General features: G+C 33.5%; 2 protein-coding genes across 8 annotated transcripts in view; one reads left to right on the forward strand and one right to left on the reverse strand.

Moving 5' to 3' along the window:
• The window catches only part of LOC111056229 (cleavage and polyadenylation specificity factor subunit 6), a 51,989-nt gene extending 43,926 nt beyond the window's left edge, over window positions 1-8,063 (reverse strand). For all 5 annotated transcript variants that reach the window (XM_039428691.1, XM_039428678.1, XM_039428692.1 and 2 more), the window contains exons 1-4: window positions 7,916-8,063; window positions 6,753-6,977; window positions 6,090-6,317; window positions 4,541-4,961 (exon numbers count right to left, since the gene is read on the reverse strand). In XM_039428691.1, the coding sequence (XP_039284625.1) occupies window positions 4,541-4,961; window positions 6,090-6,317; window positions 6,753-6,977; window positions 7,916-7,981 (940 nt within the window). In that variant the 5' untranslated portion in view covers window positions 7,982-8,063. The remainder of the gene's footprint in view (window positions 1-4,540; window positions 4,962-6,089; window positions 6,318-6,752; window positions 6,978-7,915) is intronic.
• Window positions 8,064-8,650: 587 nt separating this feature from the next.
• Window positions 8,651-26,877, forward strand: part of LOC111056228 (oocyte zinc finger protein XlCOF6) — a 28,063-nt gene continuing 9,836 nt past the window's right edge. Inside the window, exons 1-9 of one of the 3 annotated variants that reach the window (XM_039428706.1) lie at window positions 8,651-8,698; window positions 8,977-9,088; window positions 12,415-12,568; window positions 17,086-17,183; window positions 18,248-18,337; window positions 21,090-21,164; window positions 21,228-21,348; window positions 23,528-23,764; window positions 25,480-25,716. In XM_039428706.1, the coding sequence (XP_039284640.1) occupies window positions 9,077-9,088; window positions 12,415-12,568; window positions 17,086-17,183; window positions 18,248-18,337; window positions 21,090-21,164; window positions 21,228-21,348; window positions 23,528-23,764; window positions 25,480-25,716 (1,024 nt within the window). In that variant the 5' untranslated portion in view covers window positions 8,651-8,698; window positions 8,977-9,076. Of the gene's footprint in view, window positions 8,700-8,976; window positions 9,089-12,414; window positions 12,569-17,085; window positions 17,184-18,247; window positions 18,338-21,089; window positions 21,165-21,227; window positions 21,349-23,527; window positions 23,765-25,479; window positions 25,717-26,877 lie in introns of all 3 variants that reach the window. The other 2 variants (XM_039428700.1, XM_039428715.1) reach the window with 2 other exon arrangements.

The following is a 26,877-nucleotide window of genomic DNA, read 5'->3' on the forward strand; positions in this document are numbered from 1 at the left end:
TGAGTCTCCATCGAATCAATTATTGGCGTTACCAGTTATTGTGATACTATGGAAGATATCCAATATCTCTAGTAAATTAGACATCTAGATTAATATTATTCATTTATCAATACAATCATAAATCATAATCTATTTATATGAAAGGGCGACAGAAACAGGCTAAGCCAAAACTGCTCTACTGTCATTTTTTATAAATTGAAAAACTTCCAAAAGACAGGTTATATTATCATTACTAAAAAAAATGTGAGACCAATTACATGTCCGAAATGAATAAACTAGAATCTATAACTGAAAGATAGTGTGACCAAACCAAAACTAGTATCTGAATTGTTCTAATGAATCAGTGTTTTTGACAATATCAAGTCGTTTCATTCAATATTAATCAGAAATAATGTAATTTATTCATCTAAATTTCAGATGTTGTCTCTGTGAAGCTTCAAATGAAGCAAAAGATTTGAATGTATGGAATGTATGTGCTTAAGGGCTGAAAATATACTATAGTGAGGTCCACGTTATAATGGCAGTGGAGAGAGATAGGAGAACAACGTTGTCGATCCTCTGTCTTGTCAATGCTGGTAGCTGATACGCGTTTATTGATGTAATATTAACTGTTCATACTCGTTTAAGATAATCAATTAATTTTAATTAATTTTATTTATATTTTTCAATAATTTCATAATGAATTTTAATAATTAACATGAAATATTTTGTTAATTAATTATTAATTCTACATTATTCAAAGACAATCTGGCAACAGAGCAAAGCGAGAAAGAGATAGCGCTATCCGCTTTGTTAAATGATAAGACAAGGATAGCAATACCATTGTCAATCAAACACTGCCATAACGTGGACATCACTATAGCTACTTGAGGAAGAGAGAGAAAGAGAGAGAGAGAGAGAGAAACAAAGAAATAACTGAAATTACTAATAGAGCAATAATGCGGCCATTGGTAGGCCTATTTTAAAATAGAAAAGTCGCTCTGATCACTTGGAAATTAAATGTTTTTAAAAAAGCAATAAGGTTGAGTGGTGGAGAGGACTAAGAGGTTCTAACTCCGCCAAATAAATAATGTTTTCATTTCATTAAAACACTATCTAGCAAAGCCTATACTTGGATGGCTAGGGTGGGCAGTCCACTAGAACTGTTTTCGTCCGAACTAGCATCGGCAGAAAACTACCGAACGATCCCCCAACAAAGAAAGGAATAGATGCTCGTCCATTGCAACAGGTTCATACGGCCGTCTCCGGCTGATCAATTTTTCGATCCGAATTGAATGGAATTTTCCGGCTCTATCCGGCCGAACTAATTAGTCGAGCTGAGACAACAAAGTGTTCCTAACCTAAAATTGTTTCAAAGTCTTGTTTGTTTTTGTTCTTTGAAGTTGTTCTGTTTTATAAAGTTGTAACTATGGACAATGAAAAGTTGATAAGTTTGGTTCAAGAGCATGTTCCATTGTGGGATATGCGAGACAAAAGATATCATCGTCGTTATGTTCAAAGGAATCTGTGGACAAAGATTGCTGAACAAATAGGATCTGAAGGTAAGATTATTGTAATGAATAACTAATTTAGTGGATATTTGCTTATTAAATTTTCAAAATCTCAATATAATCATTGTTTATGAAAATTTTTGGTGGCTATAATAGTAGTTAATTCATTGGCAACCAGCCAACTACTGAACTATACTGACGTAAACGGTTCCAATGGACGACCATATTCGGCCGAATTAACGGCCGGCAGATTCGTCCGATCCAACGGCCGAACAGATCGGTTGAATACGGTTCCAGTGGACGGTTACCCTAAAGGCTCAATACTCAACTCAATTGATTCAGACTAAAATTAGATAATAAAAAACACAAAACGTTGGGATAATTTAGAAAACAAAGCTCTACGACACATATTACAACATCAAAATGAACAGCATTGGAAAACATATACTGATGAATGTGAATTTAGTGGATAAGTTTGGATTATTCCGTGAATTTTTCACAATCATGCTATATAAATTACCATGCACAATATGTTTATGGAAAATATCAAGAGGAATTCAAACTTGACACATCTATCAATCCAGTAAGCCTACTGCAAACAAGGTGGTAACAAAACTAATATTAATTTTCCAAACAAAAACATAAAATATTGATTTGGCTTTCTGGTAGCCTTCTAAACCTTTTCAAATTGTATTTTATAATCCAGTAGTCACTTTCATCTACTATTAGCATAGAGAAACAATAGCGTAAATAGATATCCCATGGGCGTTTATGACGCAACTTTTACTGTTATCTCAAGCCGATTACTGTCGATTATTGTAGAGTTTTACTGTTTTGGCCGGGTGAGATTGTATGAACGGCACAATATGAGAGACTGCCATCGTCACATAGCTTTATGGGAAAGAACTACGTGGACTATCGGCTTGAGATAACAGAAAAAGTTACGACATAAACGCCCAATACCATGGGACATCTAATTATGCTATTGTTTCTCTATGCTATTAGTCACAAGCTACGAATCAGATGTATACGAAAATTGTTAATTAGGTACTGTATATGAGAAGTCATCAAATGTTTTGATGAATAAATAATGTTATAGAAGTAAAAAAAAACATCTATAGTGAGATGTCTATCTATGTGTTTTCAATTTATTGTATATTAAAAACTTTTCAAAAAAGGGTAATATTATGTTATTTTATAAATAATATATAGAGAGATTTACCTAAAGTCAGTGGAAATAATAGGACTAAAGGGTTGCCAAGTCATATTTTCATCACCTTCTAGTAAGAGTAAGTATGATTCAAGTCATCCCAGTATATTTATTTATTTATTTATTTATTAGATAGAGCGAACAATACAATAGTCGGAAAAGAAAAAACAGGCTATTGCCCAAAACTTCTTCAATTTCCTGATTTTGTCACAAATCATCCAAATATTATGTAGGTTATGTTCACTTCAATTTCAACACCAAATCTTCAATCTGAAACTATGAATCAGAATAAAACAAAGAATTTCAAATTTAGATAGTTTGATAATGAAACTTCCGTTAAAACAAAAACCAAACTTCAAATATTCACAAAATATAGAATAAAATCACTTAAATTTTGAGCTCGAATATATCTGGATAATATTAATGGTAGATTCTTGTTAATAATGATAAATTACATTTTATTCGTCAATAGAATAAAACGATCATCAATAATACATTTTCATGATTGAGGTAGAATATTTTGGTAATTTACTGTCAACCAACGACCATTGTCGATTACTGTCGACTATTGTCGTTTACTGTCGATTGTTACTGTCATGGCCGGATGAGAGTGTATGAGCGGCACATTTTTAGTACAGAGATTTTAAATGTATTCATAGTCACTGCAAGTATGACTACCAGCGCCACAAAGCTCCACAAAAAAAAACTACTATCAGCTTGACTTGTCTTGTAAACATAACCTATGTATAATATTTGGACAATTTGAAACTAAATAAAGAAATTGAAGAAGGTTTGGGCAATAGCCTGCTTTTTCTTTTCCGATCGTTGTATTTTTTTGCTAACGTAACCTAATAAATAGTAAAATTTGGAGCATAAGCACTCTATAACATGAGCCATTTTCTTATATTATACCTCTATGCTAAAATGTTTTAAAAATTCAATGACCATAAAATTCTATTCATATTTAATACTATACCATGAGACATATTCTTATCCTAAATTTACTCTTCAAACCCTTCAAGTTTTTTCCCGTTGCACCTATTTCATTATTTTTGATAATAATTGAGTTTATTACCTTACTATCAATATAACACAAATCTATTAAACTATGTTCATTTCCCTCTTTCTTTCTTCTTTTTCACCTTTTGTCTTCTGTTCTTTATCTTCTTCCATCACTTCATAAGATTCACTCTAATTTATTGTATACCGGCACCACCCTCCTAATTCATAATATATTAATTTAATACGATATAATAATATAATAGCATACGATCAAGGTTTTTGAGAGATGTCAAGAGATTTGTAATGGAATGTGAGAATATAGATACCTTTTTTAGAATTCTCATGTAGCCTTATAAACTTGTATATCATAATATTGTACAATATACTTCAAAGCTAAAACTGATAAATCATCGATACTGTTTGTCACATATATGCGACTGTAGGCCTCAGTAACTACTTTTTAGCACTAGTTTTGTAATCAATTTTTATAACACCATCTCAAAAAGGTCTAGTACCTCGAGATGCAAATACTCAATTGACATTTCATTTCATTTTGTAATAGTATTTTCCCATGTTGTAAAATTTATATTGCTTTTATTATGTATTTCTAAGATGTTGTATTTTTTATTCCTGCCAATAAAAACAAAAAAAACATTTTTTGAATTAAAACTTATTTTACCTTTAAGATGGTATTTTCTTGCTCACCCTGTTTTAGTGTTTGCCATAGGTCTTATCAGACATGGCAACGTAAGATGTATGAATTCAAATAAGTACTAAAATATATTTTCTCTATGTTCTATGAATTCAATGGAAAAATCGTCTAATTTTGAAGACTTACCGGGCTGCCGGGGGGGTCCGTTCCAGTTGTTATGCTGCTGATAGTTGTGATGGGGTGGGGGCGGACCTCCACCACCGCCTCCCATCGGCATAGGCATGCGTGGCGGCCCCTGAGGGGGGCCTTGTGGAGGCGGAGGACCACCTCTTGGAGGCGGTGGCCCCCCTCTGAATTGTGGCGGACCACCAGGATGGCCGGGGGGACCCCCTGGATGCGGCATACGACGCATCATCATGGGGTCGCCACCGCGCGGGGGTCCTGGGGGCATGGGGCCGCCAGGGGGCGGGCCCATGCCGCCCATCATGCCCGGTGGATGCGGAGGAGGGCCGCCGTGGTTGTTGTGTGGGCCTACTCCCCCAACCATGCGTCCGTCCTGTTGGTTGGGGGCCGGAGGGGTACGGCGGGTTTTCGATTGCGCCTCAAACTGAAATAAATAAAAATAATAAATAATTATCTCATTTGTTCTAGATCCTTAGCTCATACAGATGAGAGGATAGTGAGGTCTTACCATTCGAACAAATGAGAATTGCTTTTTTTTAAAGAAGTTTTGTTCCCATCAATTGTACAGAGTGAATAGTTGATTGTTATAGCCTGATTGCGATTCACGTTATAGCCTAATGGAAGTGGGAAAAAATATAACACGTTACCGATTCTCTGCCTTGTCAGTGCCTTCTATAGAAGACAGCTGATACCAGTAGCCTATATCTGATGTAATATCAACTGTTCATTCATGTTTGAAATAAGATATATTTCATTTGTCATTTATATTCTTCATAACTGGGATTAAATATTTAGTTAATTATTTACATTTCTAGTGATATTCAAAAGACAACATAATTTTGCGTTGCCATATTTTCTCAATCCTCAAGCCTTAAAATTGTTCAGCATCACTGGAAATATCGGGGATGTTATTCTACATACAATTTTGTGGTTAAATTATAAATTTGAGAAAGTTGCAAATTTACACAATTTGGAAACGCTGCAATTTCTTCGGATGGATGTCCAATGCTCAACTTATTTTATACAAACTAGAGTACTCACATGACTGAGTGCATGTTTGGTTGGGTAGGTGAAGCTACAAACTCCATCCTAGCAACGAAATAAGAGATAACTAGAGTACTCACATGACTGAGCGCAAGTTTGGTTGGGTGGATGATAACCTTGGACCACTTATAGAATAGACACGGCCCATTGTATATTCATACTGAACGTCGATGAAGTCAACATCTACTGCCATATCTCCAAATCGTGACGTCAGCATCAGATAGAAAACTTTTCTGTAGAGTTTGTTTACATTGTTTTCCATAGCAGATTGTGTCTATTTCAGCGGGAGCGTAGCGGGAGTTTACCATTTTAATTAATAATAATTTACATCCTTTTGAAATAGACACAATCTGAAAGTTTTCTATCCGACGTCACGATTTGGTGATATGGCAGTAGATGTTGGCTTCAGAGGCTAGACTTCCCAGCGTGTCTATTCTATAACTGGTCTAAGGTGATAACAACCAAACTCCATCCTAGCAACGAAATAAGAGATAAATAGAGTACTCACATGACTGAGCGCATGTTTGGTCGGGTAGGTGACAACCAAACTCTGTCCGTGCAGCTCTTTCTTGGGCAGTCGATCCATGCAAACACGAATCGAGTCTAGCGAGCCCAGGGTGATGGCACAGAAGCCCTTCGATTGGCCGTTGGCTCTGTTCTCAAAGAACTTCACCTCATTGAAGTCAGTCACACCAATTGATGCCACCGTATCCGTTATGTCCTGATCTGTGGTCCACTGCAATCATTCATCAAATAAAAACAACTAGACTATGATTTATTATTTTAAAACTACCATTAACGACACCCATAATATATATTCAATGCAATGTTGAATTAAGTATTAGGAGGATAGACTCCCATAGACGAGCAAGCAAGTTGTATTTTTTTAAGTACCTGGTGATGATTTTTATTCTCATTATTGTTTGTTTTTTGAGTGTGAATCGTTATTTTAATAAGTGATAGTAGCTTAGCCTACATTATAATTTGGACTGCATTATAAATTTGAGAAGGTACAGTTTTGGGCATAAACATATTGTGCCTTCTCAAATAAGTGTGATAATAATAATTGTGCATGACCGACTGAGTAAATAAATACATTATAGTGAATATTAATTTTTCTTGACAAATATAAACGCCTCTTTACTGATGATTCAAACCTGCGCAGGCTTACCCAAGTAAGATTGCCAATGTACAGCTGATGACGACGACCGCCTTCAGACTTTTGCAAGTTGTTCATGTTTTCGGGACCCGGGCCAGTTCCGTTGTCGGTGGCACCAGTGGGCGGTCCACTGCTGCCTCCAGACGGACCACTTCCCGAGGTGTTGTTGACGCCGCTCCCGGGGGCGGCTGCAATGACGTCATCGTACAAATCGACTCCATCTCCGCCGAAGTCCTCCTGGAAGTTAGTACGTTAGAAGGAACAATTATAAATTCGAAGTTTCAAAACTAAACTAACTTGAAATAGGGATGAAAGAGCGTTTAAAGTAACAAAAAAACTTTAGACTTTTTAATTAACTTTTAGTTATTTGTAATGAAGAAAAATGAAAAAATACTATACATCAAAGATAGCCCAAAATTGAAAGTATTGCAACAATTGCACTATCCGTCACCTAACATATCTATCCATTAGCTTATCTACTGATGCATTTGAAAAATTAATAAAAAGAAGGTTAGGTGGGCCGTAGGGATGAGTTTAAAAATAGATTTGATTAGTTAGTATTTAGAAATAGGGCTATTATTTAACAAATCCCTTCAAAAGTTGTAATTAATCCCTTCAAAATTTATAATTAAGGTTTATAAAACAGCACATGAATGCGTCATAATTTCAGGGGCTGTTTAGGTTATCCTGGCAAATATCTACTGAATAGTCCTAGATTGCCCAATTATTGATTTATAGCAATATATAGGCAATATAGTAGGAAGTTTTTAAATTATACTGTTTTCTATACGTGATAAATTAAGTTTATGTATTACAAATTTACAATCAATGGAAAGACGAATTGTTAATTGTTATGAAACCAAATTGATTTAGTACAGTACCGTTAGCAATTTAGCAAACACGATTTAATTGTTTTGAAAGCCAACTCAATAAATATACATTTAGATTAGATGTAGTTGTGTAGTTATTGGAATTAGTAATGATTCAACGGAGATAATAAAATGGTTTTATTTAAAATTAAAATCTACCGTACGACTATGACGCCATGCAACATAGATGTGATTGTAGTTATTAGAAGTAAAGTACGTTGAATTTATGCTTCAAAATTGAAATACATAATTTTAAATACTAATTTTATAGATAACTATTAACTGAAATAAGAAATAATAAATTACTTGAGCAAAATCCTGTTCTAAATCGTCGGCGTACAAATCCAAATCGACGCCGTCCGCCATTTTCATTAGGACTGACGAGACGAGACGAGACGAGACGAGTGAGAGAGATGAGTGAATGAGAAAATGTTTCAAAACAGAGTGACAGAGAAGGAAAAAATTTCCACTTTGTAGTCTCGATGGAGAATAAAGCCCAGTACCGACGGGTGCGAACGTGAAGAGTTGTGCTGAGGCAGCCTCACTCCTCGAATGCCTTGGTGCGGCAACGTGCATTATTTTGTCAATTCGGGTTCCACGTCAAATTGAACATGATGAATGTTGCACAAGTCTATAAACAATTTGAAATAAGTCATGTTGAAAGGTTTTAAATACAGGTACTCTTAACTGGAATCATATATTGTAAGTGAGGTCCACGTTATAATGGCAGTGGAAAAGGATACGAGAACGGCATTGCTGAATTTCTGCCTTGCCAGATTATATTTCTACACTGTTGAAAAACGATCTGGTAGCGTTGTGGAGCTAGAGAAGTATAGCGCTATCAGCTTTGTCGAATGACAGACAAGGATAACAAGACCAATGTTAATCAAATACTGACATTATAACGTGGACCGCACTATAGAGTCGTGTTAGTGTGAGTAATGCTTAGTAACCGATATCAGAGAGAGCGTTAACTGCGCATGTTCATTGCAAAGCTGTGTTTGACATGGATCCCCTTCAACTTGAAGAAATTAGAAATAATAGAAAACGAAAAGTTGGCCAGTTCCCAGTTGGTATACACCCCTTGCCACTTTGGGCACAGTATACATACAGTACGGAAACTTGGCTAGTACCCTGACGCTAAAATCCGCCATCTTGTTAGGAAGCGCCGCATTGTAATAGTATTGATGGTAGGTTCGGATCACTCTAATGATCCGGATCAATTGATCTGGTTCACTGCTACGAGCCAATCAGAAGACCAGGATTGGAACTTCCCAAGGTCACGTGACGTGTTTAGTATTGGCGTCATGTAAAAAGCATTGGTTAGATAGGCGATTGATTACAAGTTTCCATTCTGTATATTCTGTGCTTTGGGCTTGGGGTTAGCTTAGATTCTTTTGTGTTCTATTTTATTTCTGGTTTTAATGCATTTTTAAAAAGTTCATCTTTTGTTCACCGTTACTAGAAATGGATAACAAAGTAAGATCATCAACAACGTTATTTTTCTTTGTAAATAAGTATAATACAACCTAATTAATATTGCTCTAATTCAAAGTAGGTAGTCTACATTATCAGATTTTAAACAATTCCTCCTTTACAAGATTGTTTTTCTGGTTAATCCGAACGTAAATAATAATGCAATAATAATTTTTGCCTCGTATAACTTTTCCCTCGGTAGGCCACTACCGAGGAATACCTGTATAACCTACATGTTGTGTATACCCTCCGGTCGGTAAACCTCACCTAAAACTTCGTGTACCAGATATACATCATACGGTTCAAAAAATCCACTGTCAGAAGACAAAGCGACCTGAGCAAGTATGCAAAACGGACAAAGTCCTCACGCATACGGCCCAGTCTCTCACAGAATCTTAAAAACTACTTGCACACTGGTCACACACTTCAAACATTCCCTCTACAGACCATTCAGTCAACATATAACATAATTATTCATACCATTGGCCCATACCACATCGCCACACCTAACCTAATCACACCCTTCTTCTTCTGTCTCTTTCTTCTCCTCCTCCTTCTTGACAAAAAGGGGAAACATCATTCATTTGTTGTTGGTCCACCCCTGCAGACAACACAAAGTGCATCCCCTCTTAAGCCCCAATTACGTCTGGCGACCCCTCCACAGCGCGAGAAGACGCGGACGCACTTCTCCTCAAGCCTGACAACGTTGCCCTCCATCTATTTTACTTAACTTGTTAGTCATATAAAACTGCATCAAGGAAGCAATGCTTCCGCAGTATATGATCACTACCTCCGTAAACAAAGCCGTAGTGCATTCGTGTGACGTCAGCACAATAAAAACACTAGCTGATATAGATCAGCTGAAATCAACGAATTTTTATTGGTGTAGGAGCCCTACCTGTGCTGACGTCACACGAAGGGCTCTATGACGAAGGACTGTATGACACGTCAAAATGTAATCTGATATGTTACTAATATCCTTCATCTTTCAACACAACAGTCAAGAGAACACAATAGATTTCATGTAACATATAATTGACCAACAAGGAAGTCATCCGTAGATCCTCGCCCAGGGGTGATGCCCAAATACACACTCACATTCATTCACGTACCTTTCAGGTACCCCATTCATACATACATTCCTTCTGCGAGACTGGCTGCGCATACCTCTCATACTCCTGCACATAGACTTCTCCTGTGCGAACTCTAACTTGACACAAATTATCATAACTTAACATAAAATTATCTATAAAAACCGTAATTGGATACTGATAAAATATAAATCCCTTTTTCCTCGCACTTTAAATTCAATTGTTAATAATTATAATTTAATGCCCATTGCAAATAGATATAGGCCTATCACATATCATACCAATATTGAATGTTTAAGGAAACAGTTGATCTAAATAAGCACTAAAATAATAAACCTTATTCCGGACCACTTCCTCTAAGATTAGTAGAAAAACTAAACTAGAAATAAAAATCTGAACATACAGTAACTTTTCTTCCATATCAACGTATGAATCTCGAGATTTCTGCTCAAACTACTGTTTGCAAGGCCAATTCTTTTAGATACATTTGTTGAAAGTGGACTCGCTTACAATTTTTGCACATTTTTCCTCTTTTTTCCTACTTTCTACTCCAATACTTCCCTTTTATTCTCCTCTTCACCCTTCTTTCCTTACTTTTATACCCTCTACCTGCCTATTACATGGGAAACCATAGTTGGCTGGGTATTTTTCATCCTTTATTTCTTTTCGTGCCACCCCACCATGAAGCCTGTATTAAAAATTTATTTTTGATTGTCATCTTTTGTGTTTTGATTTCGTTATGTATATTGTGTTGATTTGAATAAAATTATTGATTGATTGAATATTCTCGACATATAGGCTAGATCTGTTTTTAATTAGAATAATAGGCTTGATTGGCAGAGAATCTGCAACGTTGTTGTCCTATCTTTTCCACTGACATTATAAAGTGGACCACCTCACTATAGTATCCATATTTCACTGGATGCAATAAGGATTGTTGCCTAAAACGTCTTGATCCCCACTGACCCTTGGTCCCCACTGATGAACTAATATTATATTACAGATGAAAATAACCTATAATATTTGGACAATTTAAGACAAAATTAGGAAATTGAAGAAGTTTTGGGCAGTAGCCTGTCTTTTCTTTTCCGACTACTGTATTTTTTACTCTATATTACAATTTAATATGTTATATGTTAATAATTTGAACTATTATAATTTAATTTATAAACATTCTTCAACAAATCAAATAATATAAATTGTACATAAAAAATTCATACTAGATATAAGTATATACAGACATATTATATGAATAGTAGCTTAATGGGTATAGTACTCACTAGAAATGGCGAATTCGCTATGAGTTCAAGCTCTGAATGTGTAGGCGGATTGAATCATTTGCTCTGCAGCATCCCTGCCAATTTCTAATAACCATCTACTGAAATGTTGCTTGTAGGTGTTAATACTGTAATTTTCCGACTGTTTTAAATGATTGGGAACGTTTCCATACAATGTATGACAAATGTATTTACTATTATTTTTCAAGCAGTTATGTAGGAGTCGGGGATGGGCAATACCAAAGTTAATTAGATTTCTTGTATTATGAGTATGAACTAAATTATTAAAAATGGAGTGCTTGTTGTAGTATATGTAATTCATTAAAACTCGTATGTAAAGTTGTCTAATATTAAAAACTTGAAACTCTTGGTAAGCAAGATTATATGGGTAGCGATAGTCTCGCCTGAGACATGTCTTGATGATTGCTCGCTGTGCCACCGCCACCGGCTCCAAAGCAAACAAGGAGGCTCCAACCCAAGCGATGATACCATACATAAGAACTGACTGGATATATGCGTAGTACGCCACCCGCAGTTGATGTAGAGGGATGACCTCTCTTAGCTGTCTGAAGGCATATATCATTTTTCGCACTCGCTGCTTCGGTGAAACTGTCTGTGGAGCCCAGCTTAATTTATGATCAATCAGAACGTTAAGGTACCTGTACTTTGGATGGAGCTCACTCGCTGCAATACCCCACAATCACATGTAGTGGACTGATAGTCATCACATGAGTGGAGCCTGAGGATCTCCTGCACTGGGCTACTGTTTGATTTAAAATAAACAGGCAAATACTTTGTTTTGTCTACATGCGGCATTATAAGGTGCTCAGGAATTGAGGCTTGAGCAAATGTGCTAATTTTTAATAATATTCAGAATCACCAAATTCACCAACAGTATTATCTTATTATTTCTTGTTTCTAAGGTATCACTTATCGTATTTAACTGTTGTAAATATTGCAGACGGTGGCAATAATTGCTGTTGAGCAGAAGTTCGATAAAAGCCAAATCCCAGTGCCAGGATGCAGCTCTGTATCGTCTCTATTCAACGATGATAGTGATGATGATTATGATGATACACAACGTGCAGGCTGTTCTTTCAAAAAAGAAACGCATGGTGAGATTGTTTTTATATCTATCAACCTATACTCATTTGTACAGAGTGGTCACGTGAAACATTTACATTTTTGAATTAAAAAAATCAATATTATTTTTTCGAGATACTATTTATTCAATGTGGGTAAAATTGAAAAAATGTACAATATTATTCAATTAAAAATAGTTGTGAGTATATCACAAATCATTCAATAGAAAACCCAAGAAGATTGAGAACTGCCGCTAAGAACTGGATTATTTCAACTGGAAGACATCAAATAGAAAACATAATCTCAAACAATATGTAAGCTCACTTACCCAACGTATTTGCAGTTTGCATCTCAACCCAGAATCTATTACTACTAACACCTCTAGTACATGGTTTCCCATAGTTGAGTAGGTTAATTTCCAATAGAATTGAATTCCATGTTTTTTCATAAGCCTATTGTATTGTGGATATATTGTACTTTTTATGTTTTAATTGCTTGATTGTATTTTTTAAAGTAAATAAATGCATTTATTATTATTGTTATATGCCATTTACTTTTCGTAGTGGGAAGGCAGATAATCGGCAACTGCCATTACAACGTGGACCTCACTATATAGAATGGACATAATACAGGGTGATCACGAGAAACATTTACATTTTAGAAATGAAAAAACAATATTAATCTTTCAAGATACTATTTATTCTACTTGATTAAAATAGTTCTGAGTATATGCCATTTACTTTTCGTAGAGAAAATTTTGTCAGGAAGGTGACGTCCATTTTCCCTGAGGCAATTGAAATCGAATCAAGTTTTATTCAATGATATCACTTACATGATAAATTCCGTTACACAAATGATATTACAGATCATTGAATACAATACTGTTAGCTTAAGAAAAATCTTGTCCGCAAACAGGAGTGAAATACATTCAGGGGCCCGTTTTACAAAGGTACAAGTAGGTTACAAGTCTTGTTACAACCATGGTTTTGGAGAACAGCTGATTACTAGCGTTTCACAAAAGCAGAATTGTAAACCTTAGTTACAATGAATTTCTACAAGTTTACAAGTGATTTGCTTGCTACGAACAAGTGTTTCACAAGATTTTCATTGTAGCCAACAATTTTTGTCGAAATTACTTGTTCGTAACTATGAAATTTCTACCGAAGTGGAAAACTATGTAAAGGATTTACAAGTGATTATTAAAATGATTTTAAATATTCAATAAATATTTCTAATAATCAATAATGCCCTATATTCCTGTATAATTCATTATTTTGGAAATATATGCATCAGAAAATTGAATTTAATAAATTTCCAAAATAGTTATTAATGTGTTACCTCATAGGTTATGTGTACTATAGTATATATACACAGTAGGCCTATATATAGTATACATTATATAGTACATTTACTATATATATATTTATATACAGAGTACATATATACTGTGTAGGTTACAAATTCAGCAATAAATGAAGTAGACTGTACCAAAAATATTATATTAATTTCAAATATTTTCAAAGTAATTATTGAAAAGTACAAGTAACCTTTATAAAAGATGAAAAAAGGAAATCATCATGAAAATAGGTTATGTTTACTATTGAAGTGATAACTGTTTTGAGGTTAAAGATGATTTTGTATCCCTGGGCTCCCTCGTCGATGGTAAAAACGAAACAACAAAGGAGGTGGAAAGGAGAATTCTCCTGTCCAGCAGATGCTTCTATGGTCTCTCCAAGTATGTAAAAAACAAAGTGCTGAGCAGAGCCACAAAGTTTAAAATTTATCGCTCGCTAATCCTGCCAGTACTCATGTATGGCAGTGAAACATGGACACTGTCCAAAAAAGACGAGAGCCAACTCAAAGTTTTTGAGAGGAGGGTACTGCGAAGCATCTGTGGTGGAATAAAAGTGGATGAGACCTGGCGGAGGAGGAAGAATGAGGAGCTCTACCAAGTATATCGTGAACCTGATGTGGTCAAAATGATCAAAATTGGTAGACTGCGATGGGCTGGCCACCTTATTTGGGCAGATGAGACATACCCACCAAGGAGACTCATGCTGTACAGGATGGAAGGGAGGCGAAGACCAGGAAGGCCGAGACTGCGCTGGATGGACGGTGTGGACAAGGACGCACAAGTGATTGGAGTCAGAGGTTGGAAATTGAGAGCGGAAGACAGAGACGAATGGAGGCGAATACTGGAGGAGGCCAAGACCTGTAGCGGGTTGTAGCGCCACTGATGATGATTACTATTGAAGTACTTGTGGACTTGTAAAATTGTAAACTTGTAGATCATAATTTTTTGTGAAACGTGAGTACTTGTCAACTTGTAACTACAAGTACTTGTTCGTAACCATGGTTGGTAACAATACTTGTACCTTTGTGAAATAGGCCCCAGAACTCAACTAAAAATGCTTATCTATAGACTCAAATAAAAATACTTATCATTATTAAATTTAATTATCTTAATTGATACACGCGCACACACACACACACACTCACACACCATGGAGAAATCATAATTATACTAGTAAATTACTGAAAGAATTGAAACAAGTGACTGTCAAGGTGATTCATCTAAGAATAAGAAAAAGCTCATTAATCTCAACCGGAGAATGATCCATCATCAAATTATCCATTTGTAAGATTTTAGATTATTTGCATTTTTAATTTTCTATTCTGTTCAGAAAGCTCTTTCACACTCGTTCCAGTGTATCCTCAGTGATCAACATCACCTTAGTAAATATTGCCGCTTCGCTTTCAAGTACGAGGTTTATGTCAATAAACATGTCCTCACAAATAAAAATCACTTTGGATGACTTGAAAGCAGCGATACTGTAAGCTGTGGTGTCGTGGATCACTGAGAATACACTAAAACGAGTGTGGAAGAGATTCCTAAACAGAATAGAAAATTACCTCATGGAAAAGGACGTCACCTTCCTGACAAAATTTTCTCTACTAAAAGAAAACACAACTGTTTTACTCTAGTTGAATAAATAGTATCTTGAAAGATTAATATTGTTTTTCATTTTCAAATTGTAAATGTTTAAATGTTCTAGAAAACATTCTAGATACATTGTAATAAATTATATTTTATCTGTCGAGAAAATAAATATTTTATTATTAATTCATTTTCATAATTGAGATTACACATAGTTAAATATACAATATCGGGGACCGAGCTTCGCTCTCGAGTACAAAAGCATAAAAAATTTATTACGTGAGAAGAAATTATACTAACATTCTTAGCTCATACATAAATATTCTATCTAATCACAGTAAATTGAGATTAATTCCCAGAGAAGTGCAAAAATTCCCCTCACAAAGACCCGGTTGTACAAAAGCCAGTTAAATTTTAATCCTGATTAATATCACGTGAAGACCATTTCAAAAAGATGGATCTACTGGAATTAATCAGGATTGAAAATAACCCGGTTTTTGGCAAGTGGCACTAAGTACCTGATTAAATGACTACAAAAGTTCAACAGCTGAGTCATAATTTTGACACAGTCCCACACACATGAACTCGCTCACTCACTTCCATCATCAACATACTACGAAATAATATTATTATAAGCTGTTTTTTTTCCAAGGATAAATAATAATTATCCTTTCCATCTCCTTCAGCGAGTTTTCCCAGGGATGACCTAGTGCAATCGAATCTTTATATTATAAACCTAATATGTTCTGAATTTCGTGAGAATCGTTAGAGCCGTTTTCGAGATCCGGTAAAATACAAACATATAAACATAAAAACAGAAATTGCTCGTTTAATAGTATAGGATTGTTGTAAAACGATCTGGCGACGTTGCTAAGCTAGATAAGGATGGCGTTATCTGCTTTGTCGAATGATAGACATAAATAACAGACAGAATGATAGCAACACAATGTTGATAGAATACTGCCATTAAAACGTGGACCTCACCATTAGTAGCATAAGGACTAAAGATCAACCTGTATAATCATCAATTACATTTTTTGCGTTTTATGAAACAATTAATTTTCATTTTATTGTGCTGTTTCATTTTCTAATGCTCTCAGTTACCTTTTACTGATTTTCTTAGTTTCCCATATCTCATATTTCTACTAAGATTTAAGCTATACTCTGTACAGAATTAGTTAAGACTTGGGTTGGACATGCGCAGCAGAGAAAAGCATACAGCGGGAGAGATACAGAGGCGCGATGTTGCCGTTGTGAAGTGGCCAGCGATCTCCAACTTCTAGTGACTGTTCATATGCTCATGCTACACATGCGAAGTCCCCTGTCTGGAAGCGGTCAGACGACTGACAAATTGCCAACTGCGCTTCTACCTATGACTCTATTAATCACTGTAATTGGCTGATCTCCCTCCACTTCTCTGCGCTACATATTCCTCCAAGTCTGAAGTACATTTGTACGGACTATAACTGTCTAGTTTATCATATCTCATCTTTTTACCAAGGTTTGAAAGTTTCTCATATCTCATCTTTTTACCAAGGTTTGAAAGTTTCTCATATTTCATCTTTCTGCAAAGATTTGGGATAAAATTCATGGCTCTTTTGGTGTTTGCAGTGAAGCAAGAAGTGGCAGAACGTTCAGACGAGGATTCGAGCACAGTGAAAATGTGGCCTTCTAACCGCAGACAATATGGCGCTGCTAAAGCAAGAAAAGTAAGTGAACCCAACTGCTATAATCAAAACTCTTTTCTGAATCATGTTCGACAAATTGTAATGAGCTTCTTTATAGAATGAAAACACTGGGTTCTTGTCTAGAATCACTTATTTATTGTAAAAATTACGCTGAAGACACCATTGGTTTTGAAACATGTTTGTAATTTTTACAATAAATCAGCGATATTTTTGGCAACAACCCAATGTTTTCATTATGGATAGATCACAACATCTCAGTAGCAACAGTACCTTTTTTATCCTATTATATTAAGCGAGCAATTTCTGTATATCTGTTTATATTTTTATATCTGGTTATTTATGTTCAACGGATCTCGAAACGGCTCTAACGATTTTTACGAAATTTAGAACATAGTAGGTTTATGATATAAAAATTGGATTGTACTAGGTCTCATCCTTGGGAAAACTCCTGAACGACATTAGAAGGATAATTCATCCTTGGCTGAAACAGCTGAGTCTTTCGTCGTCTGTGGATAGTAAAAAGTGAGCGAGTGATTCTGTGGAAAATCAAAATATCGCATCCCCGAAATTCATAAGCTGACGTATAGCCAGCTGTAAAATATAAACACGATAATTTTAGAGAATTGTGTTCTGTTTATCAACAAAATATCGGGGCAATATCAACTTCTCAACTACGGTACACAAAAAGTGAAAGAAGCATTGTTTCATAAATAGTTGCATTTCCTATTATTTCAACTTACATTTGACATTCTTTGTTTTTTCAAAACATCTACTGTAGCTTCAATGATGAAATCAGTGTATTAGAAATATTAAATCAACTTCAATCAAATTTGTAAAAATATTACCATGCGGCTAGCATGAGGCTATCTTGAATGAATGCATTTCAGTACTATTCTAACCGTTTTGGGAAAAGTTTTGACAAAACTCTAAAAAAGTAATTTTCTTATAAATAATAGGCTACTCACTACACATAACTATAATTGTATTTCACATTAATAAAGAGATGTTGCTTAGCAGTTTGCTTTTATTGTCAAAAAAGTGTGTTTCAAGTTTTTCAGATGAGACGTCTTGTTTTATTCTTACAGATCGAGGTAAAGAAGGAAGATAATGCATTTGAAAATAATAAAATTGAATCAAATGAGTCAAACTTGCAGAAAGTTTCAACCATAACTCAGGCAAGTATTTGATCCAGCTATAAATTTTTAGCTAACTAATTCTATATCTTATTGTAGCTGATATATCTAAATATCTAATTTATATTTTACAAACTAATTTTAGCCAATTTATAATTTTTAGTGAAAATTATTATCTTGGATAATAAAATTATAATTGGATAATAGAAAACTATTTTTTTCCAATTGAAAGCATTATCTAATGTTTTAAAACATATTTTTAAGAGTGGATTATTTATTTTATTTTTTCTCTATTATTGTATAAAACCAGGAAACAACCAATGTAACAAATTTATTCAAGCATAACAAACTACTGATTGCAACTCTCACCAGTGAGCAAGGCTTAAGGCTGTGCAAAGGCTAAAAATAAACTTTCTACTCTGATATTTTTCAAAGTTAAAAAAAAGAAAATACATAATTTTATAATCAAAAGTATAAAATAATGAAATAACAAGTAAGCATAACTAATACCAAAATCATAATTAGATACTTTTCATGTGTAATTTGGAATCACCAGCTAAAGGAATAAAGGCTTTTCGATTTGTATATCATCAAGCTATCATAACGAAAAAGTTTTCTCAAGAAATATTTTTTTTCTTATCATTACTTTTTGAGATATGAGCGCGTAAAGATTAAATTTTTGGGACAGAACATTTCAAACTCGGTAAGAGATAAATCCATGAGATTTAGAGTATAGATTCTTCATGGTATTGTTGATCTAGTAGAACCAATATTTTCTTAAAATATCAATTGTTTAGATAGTTATTCAATTCACTAAAAGTAACCAAAAATGACTTTTAGTTGAGTGAATTGGATAACTTTTTCAAAAATTGATAGATATTTCCAGAAAATGTTTATTTGACTAGATTAGCAATACCGTGAAGAATCAATCCTCCAAATCTCATGGATTTATATCTTACCGAATTTGAAATGTTCTGTCCCAAAAATTCAAACTTCAGGCGCTCATATCTCGAAAAGTAATAATCGGAAAAAAAATGTTTTCCTGAGGAAACTTTTTCATTTTGATAGCTTGATGATATACAAATCGAAAAACTTTCAAAAATATCACGAGTAGAAAGTTTATTTTCAGCCTTTGCATAGCCTTTATTTTTTTATTTTTTTTTTGCTGGTGATGCCAAATTACACATGAAAAGTATCTAATTATTATTTTGGTATTATTTATGCTTACTTGTTATTTTATCATTTTATACTTTTAATTATAAAATTATGTATTTTTTTATTTATTTTTTAATATGTATTTATTGTATGGCAAATAAATGATTTGATTTGATTTGGAAAAGTACATTGTAAACTACTCAGAGATAGCCCACTGCTATGCACAGTGTATTAATATTTTACAATTCATTCGAATAAATGCATATAGAAATACTGTATTGGATGCTGGATGTAAGCTCTTGTTAGCTGCTCACTGATAATTTACAGTAATTGCTCTTAATAAAACAACTGTCTTGTTTACATTTTTTTTAACCATTGAAAACGACTCAGACATAGCCCACTGCCATCCACATATCAAGATTTTACAATTAATTTTAATCAATTAATATACACTAATTGGATGTTCAATATTAGCTCTCATGAACTGTTTTACCAATGCTGTAAAAATTGTATTTTTCTGATCTATTGGTGATTTATTTTAATATCACAGTTTATAATTTAAAGTTATTAGAGCTATTCAAAGGAAATGAGTAATAAGTATTAATTTTAATTTCATGGGCTCAATTGTATGATGAATGATGCAAAAGTTTCAACAATTTGTGAATGTAATACTCTAATAATTGAATTAGTAATAAATAATTAGTAATTAATAATTTAATAATTATAATTTGTCACTGAAAATTTATTTCTCTTACATCAAACTGGATGGTGTTCTTATAGTGACGAGGTCCACGTTATAATGACAGTGTTTGATGAGCAATTGTATTGCTATCCTTGACTATCATTCAACAAAACGGATAGCGCTATCTCTTTCTCGCTTTGCTCTGTTGTCAGATCGTCTTTTAACAATGTGGAATTGATAATCAACAAAATATTCCATCTTATTTATGAACTTATTTAAAAATATAATTTCTTGCTTAATATAATATAATTGATTATTTTAAACAAGAATAAACAGTTAATAATTACATCAATAAACCTATATCAACTACTGTCTTTAGAAGGCATTGACAAGACAGGATCGGCAACGTTGTTCTCTCATATTTCTCCACTGCCATTATAACGTGGACCTCACTATATGATTGCCGCACTTTATGATTTTGTATTGCAGAAAGAATGAAAAATTCCATTGATTTGAATTTTTGAATAGTTTCATTTTTTGACAATTTATGGCTAAGCAGATTTATGTTTTTAATTTTATAATTTATGTCTTTTCAAACTTGATATCTCATTTTATAGTCTCTCAATCCTAGTGAGGTCAACTATAGAACAATCGATTCATGAGATGAATTCGGCTCAGCAGGGTGAATAGGAATGTTACATAAAGGAAATGTTGACAGTTGAAAGTGAATCTTATTATTGTAATTGTATTGAGTCTGATATGCCTGATAGTGCCGGTTGCAAAAAAGCCAGTTGAATTTTAATCGCAATTAATTTCACGAGAACCAATCAGAGAAGCCTTCCTTTTGAAAAAGCGTTCTCTGATTGGTTCTCGCGAATTTAATCTCGATTAAAATTCAACTGCGTGGTGTGAACTGGGCCATCGTGTTGTAATTCTATTGTGATGTCATTATTGCAGATGGCAGTTGATAGCAGCCAAGAACCTACGCCAGGGTGCAGCACTGCATGGTATCCTAATGATGATCATGATCATGTTGTTGATGATGATGATGATAATCATGATCATGTTGATGATGATGATGATAATCATGATCATGTTGATGATGATGATGATAATGATAGTATTGATGATGATGATTGTGATGATGACAATGATGTTGATGATGGTGAATACACACAACATTTGTGTCTGGAGGTCTTCAATGAAGAAGCGCATGGTTAGTTTCATTTTATTATCAGTTCCACTTAATTTTCAGAATCTTGCTCAATTCAATCCTTAATTTTATTTTTTATCATTACCCACGCTCTTTGAGCTAACAGAACAAATCGAGAAAGAGATAGAGCTATCAGCTTTGTTGAATGATAGACAAGGGTACAAATAATAAAACAAAATAGCTGCCATTTAATTTTTTTTCCTAAATAACTCAGAAACCGTTGATTTTACAAAAACTTTACAAGAGTAACTTTTTTTAGTAAATTTAATTTCCTATCGATTTGTACCAGATTTTGTAGGATTGAACCAATATTAACTGAGATATGGCAGCCTTAGTGATAGGTGACCATTGAAAGTTTGTTACAGTGCAAACCAACAAGGCATGCTGATAGAGTCGCCTCAATGATGCAACAATCTCTATTTCCATTGCATGTTAATTGTAAGTGATTTTAGGTCATTTCAAACAATAAAATAACGTTACATAACACTCTAAAGGTGGGTCACCAACTATTAAAGCTGCCATATATCAGTTAATATTGGTTCAATCCTACAAAATCTGGTACCAATCGATAGGAAATTAAATTTACTAAAAAAAAGTTACTCTTGTAAAGTTTTTGTAAAATCAACGGTTTCTGAGTTATTTGAGAAACAAAATTTTAAATGGCTGCCATTTTGTTTTATTAATTTGAAAAATTATCATATTGTTTTCTAGCTTTGTCTAGTTGTTATAAATAATCCTGCAAAGTTTCAATTTCGTATGTTCAACCATTATTTAGAAAAAAATAATAAGTGAAAAAAGCAAAATGGCCGCTGTGTGAGTAACTGAAGACTTCCGAACAATTCAAATATGATATTTAGATATGTTTGTTACCCAGGAACAATGCCCTAGAGTGTTGGTAGGCAGTTCGTAAACATCCTTTATATGCCGTGCCTTTCAGGGGCCTATTTCACAAAGGTACAAATATTGTTACCAACCATGGTTACGAACAAGTACTTGTAGTTACAAGTTTACAAGTACTCACGTTTCACAAAATTTATGATCTACAAGTTTACAATTTTACAAGTCTACAAGTACTTCAATAGTAAACATCACCTATTTTCATGATAATTTCCTTTTTTCATCCTTTATAAAGGTTACTTGTACTTTTCAACAAAAACTTGAAATATTTTAAAGCAATATAATGTTTTTTGTACAGTCTACTCCATTTATTGCTGAATTTGTATCCTACACAGTATTAGTACTCTCTCTCTCTCTCTCTCTCTCTCTCTCTCTCTATATATATATATATATATATATATATATATAATATATATATATATATATATATACCGTATACATATAGTATATAGTATATATATACTATATATACTATATGTATATATATTATATAGTACATATACTATATATATATATATATTATATATATATATATATATATATACCGTATACATATAGTATATAGTATATATATACTATATATACTATATGTATATATATTATATAGTACATATACTATATATATATATATATATAGTATATGTACTATATACAATGTATATACTACATATACTGTGTATATATGCTATAATATTACACATAACCTACGAGGTAACACATTAATAACTATTTTTGAAATTTATTAAATTCAATTTTCTGATGCATATATTTCCAAAATAATGAATTATAGAGGAATATAGGGCATTTTTGATTATTAGAAATATTTATTAAATATTTAAAATCATTTTAATGATCACTTTTAAATCCTTTACATAGCTTTCCACTTCGGTAGAAATTTCATAGTTACGAACAAGTAATTTCGACAAAAATTGTTGGCTACAATAAAAATCTTTGTGAAACAATTGTTCGTAACAAGCAATCACTTGTAAACTTGTATAAATTCATTGTAACTACAAGTTTAAAATTCTGCTTTTGTGAAACGCTTGTAATCAGCTGTTCTCCAAAACCATGGTTGTCAACAAGACTTGTAACCTACTTGTACCTTTGTGAAACAGGCCCCAGATGATTCTCGAATATTGTGAAGTGATTAATCGAAACTACGTTTAGTATGATATAATTCATATTGAAGAGTGTTAATTTCACAAATAACGAGCTATTTAAAAAAAATAGGTAGTTGAGTATTTACAATTCCCTTTCTGAAGTATCTATATGATGTATTATTCAGATTTTCCGGAGACTACAGGAAGTTCAGAAGAATTAGACAGCAGCTCAGCGAAGAGTGAACCAGTGATGTATCCTCCCACCTGCAGTACATCTCACCAGAGCAATGCCACACAAGTAGCTGAATTGGACAGTAATAAAGCAAACAGCACTGCATGCTCTCCAATCATTGATGATAATGATGATGATGGTGATAACACACAACATTTGTGTCTGGAGGTCTTCAATGAAGAAGCGCATGGTTAGTTTCATGTTATTATCAGTTCCACTTAATTTTCAGAATCTTGCTAAATTCAATCCTTAATTTTATTTTTTATCATTACCCACGCTCTTTGAGCTAACAGAGCAAATCGAGAAAGAGATAGTGCTATCAGCTTTGTTGAATGATAGACAAGGGTACAAATAATAAAACAAAATGGCGGTCATTTAAAATTTTGTTTCCTAAATAACTCAGAAACCGTTGATTTTTCAAAAACTTCACAAGAGTAACTTTTATTAGTAAATTTAATTTCCTATCGATTGGTATCAGATTTTGTAGGATTGAACCAATATTAACTGAGATATGGCAGCCTTAGTGATAGGTGACCATTGAAAGTTTGTTACAGTGCAAACCAAGGCATGCTGATAGAGTCGCCTCAATGATGCAACAATCTCTATTTCCATTGCATGTTGATTGTAAGTGATTTTAGGTCATTTCAAACAATAAAATAACGTTACATAACCCTCTAAAGGTGGGTCACCAACTATTAAAGCTGCCATATATCAGTTAATATTGGTTCAATCCTACAAAATATGGTACCAATCGATAGGAAATTAAATTTACTAAAAAAAAGTTACTCTTGTAAAGTTTTTGTAAAATCAACGATTTCTGAGTTATTTAGGAAACAAAATTTAAAAGACCGCCATTTTGTTTATTATTTGTACCCTTGTCTATCATTCAACAAAGCTGATAGCACTATCTCTTTCTCGATTTGTTCTGTTACCACAAAGAGCGTGGGTAATGATAAAAAATAAAATTGAGGATTGAATTGAGCAAGATTCTGAAAATTAAGTGGAACTTTATTATTATATTATTATTATTATATTATTATTATTATATTATTATTATTATATTTTATGGCCTTCATTGGACCACTGTAGTCAGTATCTTCCACCTTTACTCCGTCCTCTCTCAGCCCAATATTTCTTCATTCGTTCAGAAATTAATTTCCTTTCCTCGTCCGAAATCACTCTTCCCATTCTGTGTCTGACTTTGATCTGCAGTCTGGTCTGTTTGTCCTTCAAGATTCTGATGTTGTCCGACTTGTTCTTCAAATCTTCGAATGTTATATTCAACTCTCCATATCCTCCTTGAGTTCGTCAATCCATTTTATATTTGTTTTACTTTTCCACAACTTTTCAATAATTCTTCTGCTTAGTCTGTCCTCTTTGTGGAACTTTATTATTTATTATTTATTCATAATTTTTACAACTGATATAAATGAAGAGTGTTAAGAAACAACATTTTAAATAGCCGCCATTTATTTATGATTTTGAAAAATTATCATAATTTTTCTCTAGCTTTGTCTAGTTGTTATAAATGATCCTGCAAAGTTTCAATTTCATATGTTTAACCATTATTTAGAAAAAAATAATAAGTGAAAAAAGCAAAATGGCCGCTGTGTGAGTAACTGAAGACTTATGAGTAACTATTCAAATATGATATTTAGATATGGGTTACCCAGTTTGTTGCCCTAGAGTGTTGGTAGGCAGTTCGTAAACATCCTGTATATGCCGTGCCTTTCAGATGCTTCTGGAATTATGCAATTGTGAAGTGGTTAATCGAAACTACGTTTAGTATGATATAATTCATATTGAAGAGTGTTAATTCCACAAATAACGAGCTATTTAAAAAAATTTAGGTAGTTGAGTATTTACAATTCCCTTTCTGAAGTATCTATATGATGTATTATTCAGATTTTCCGGAGACTACAGGAAGTTCAGAAGAATTAGACAGCAGCTCAGCGGAGAGTGAACCAATGATGTATCCTCCTACCTGCAGTACATCTCACCAGAGCAATGCCACACAAGTAGCTGAATTGGCCAGCAATAAAGCTAACAGCACTGCATGCTCTCCAATCATTGATGATGATGATGATGATGGTGATAACACACAACATCTGTGTCTCGAGGTCTTCAATGAAGAAGCGCATGGTTAGTTTCATTTTATTATCAGCTCTATAGTGAGGTTCACCTTATAATGGCAGTGGAGAAAGATAGGAGAACAGCGTAATATTATGCAATATTAACTGTCATTATTGTTAAAATAATCAATTGACATGAAATATTATGTTAATTATCTTTCTACATTGTTGAAAAACTATTCTGGCTCTAAATTTTGTCAAATTACGCAAAAATGTTCCAATTAATGGTGATTTGAGTGTGATATTTTTGTTTTTTATTCTGTTTTTAACCATCAAAATTTAAAATTCTTAGTTTTTGTTGTTTTTTTAGTGAAAATTGACTAAATTTTAGAAAAGTGAAACCATAACCCCTATTTCGGACTTTTAAACTGTTATATAAATTTGGGAGAGAAATAGTACAAGGAGTATCCTTAGTTTTTCTCTCCCAATCAGTGCTACTTTGTAAAAATTATAAAGAAATAAATATTTGGCAACGTTGCAGAGCTAGAAAAAGATAGCACAATCTGCTTTATCAAATATTAGACAAGGATAGTAAAAAATATATAAAATCAAGTACTGCCATTATAACGTGGAGATTACTAAACTTCAAAATCTGGCTGGATATCATTCAGTTCAATTATCAATTTTATCATCGGACAGTAATAAAAAAATTCTATAATTATTTTTTTATTTAAGTCTACACTTTTAAATTGGTATAATATACTTGTGAATTGCCAGGAGCATATTATATTCTTTTGAGTAATGTGAAAATATGAATTGGGAATAAAATAGGAGCTAATTAGCTAATGAATATTATGACTTTTCTCAATTCCAGTACCAATGATATATTGCTTAGTTGGTTAGCTGGTTTTGAAATCATGAATACATAGAAACATACATACAAAAATAGCTTAATAGAAACGATCTGGCAACGATGCAGAGCTGGAAAGGATATAGAGCTATCTGCCTCATTGAATGATAGACAAGGATAGTAACATTATTGTAATCCAATACTGTCATTATAGAGTGAACCACACTATGGCATCCAATTTTCATATTAGTATTAAGAGGCATAACTTTACCTTAGAGAGTTTTTCTCCAGCATGTTTTGCAATGTGATTTTTCAAATATTGCAGCTCGCGAGTTTCAAAGCTACAGTGGATAGAGGATAGCCTTTAATAGCGTTTCTATT

Source organism: Nilaparvata lugens, chromosome 1 (assembly GCF_014356525.2).
Source record: "Nilaparvata lugens isolate BPH chromosome 1, ASM1435652v1, whole genome shotgun sequence".
Classification (NCBI taxonomy): Eukaryota; Metazoa; Arthropoda; class Insecta; order Hemiptera; family Delphacidae; genus Nilaparvata; species Nilaparvata lugens.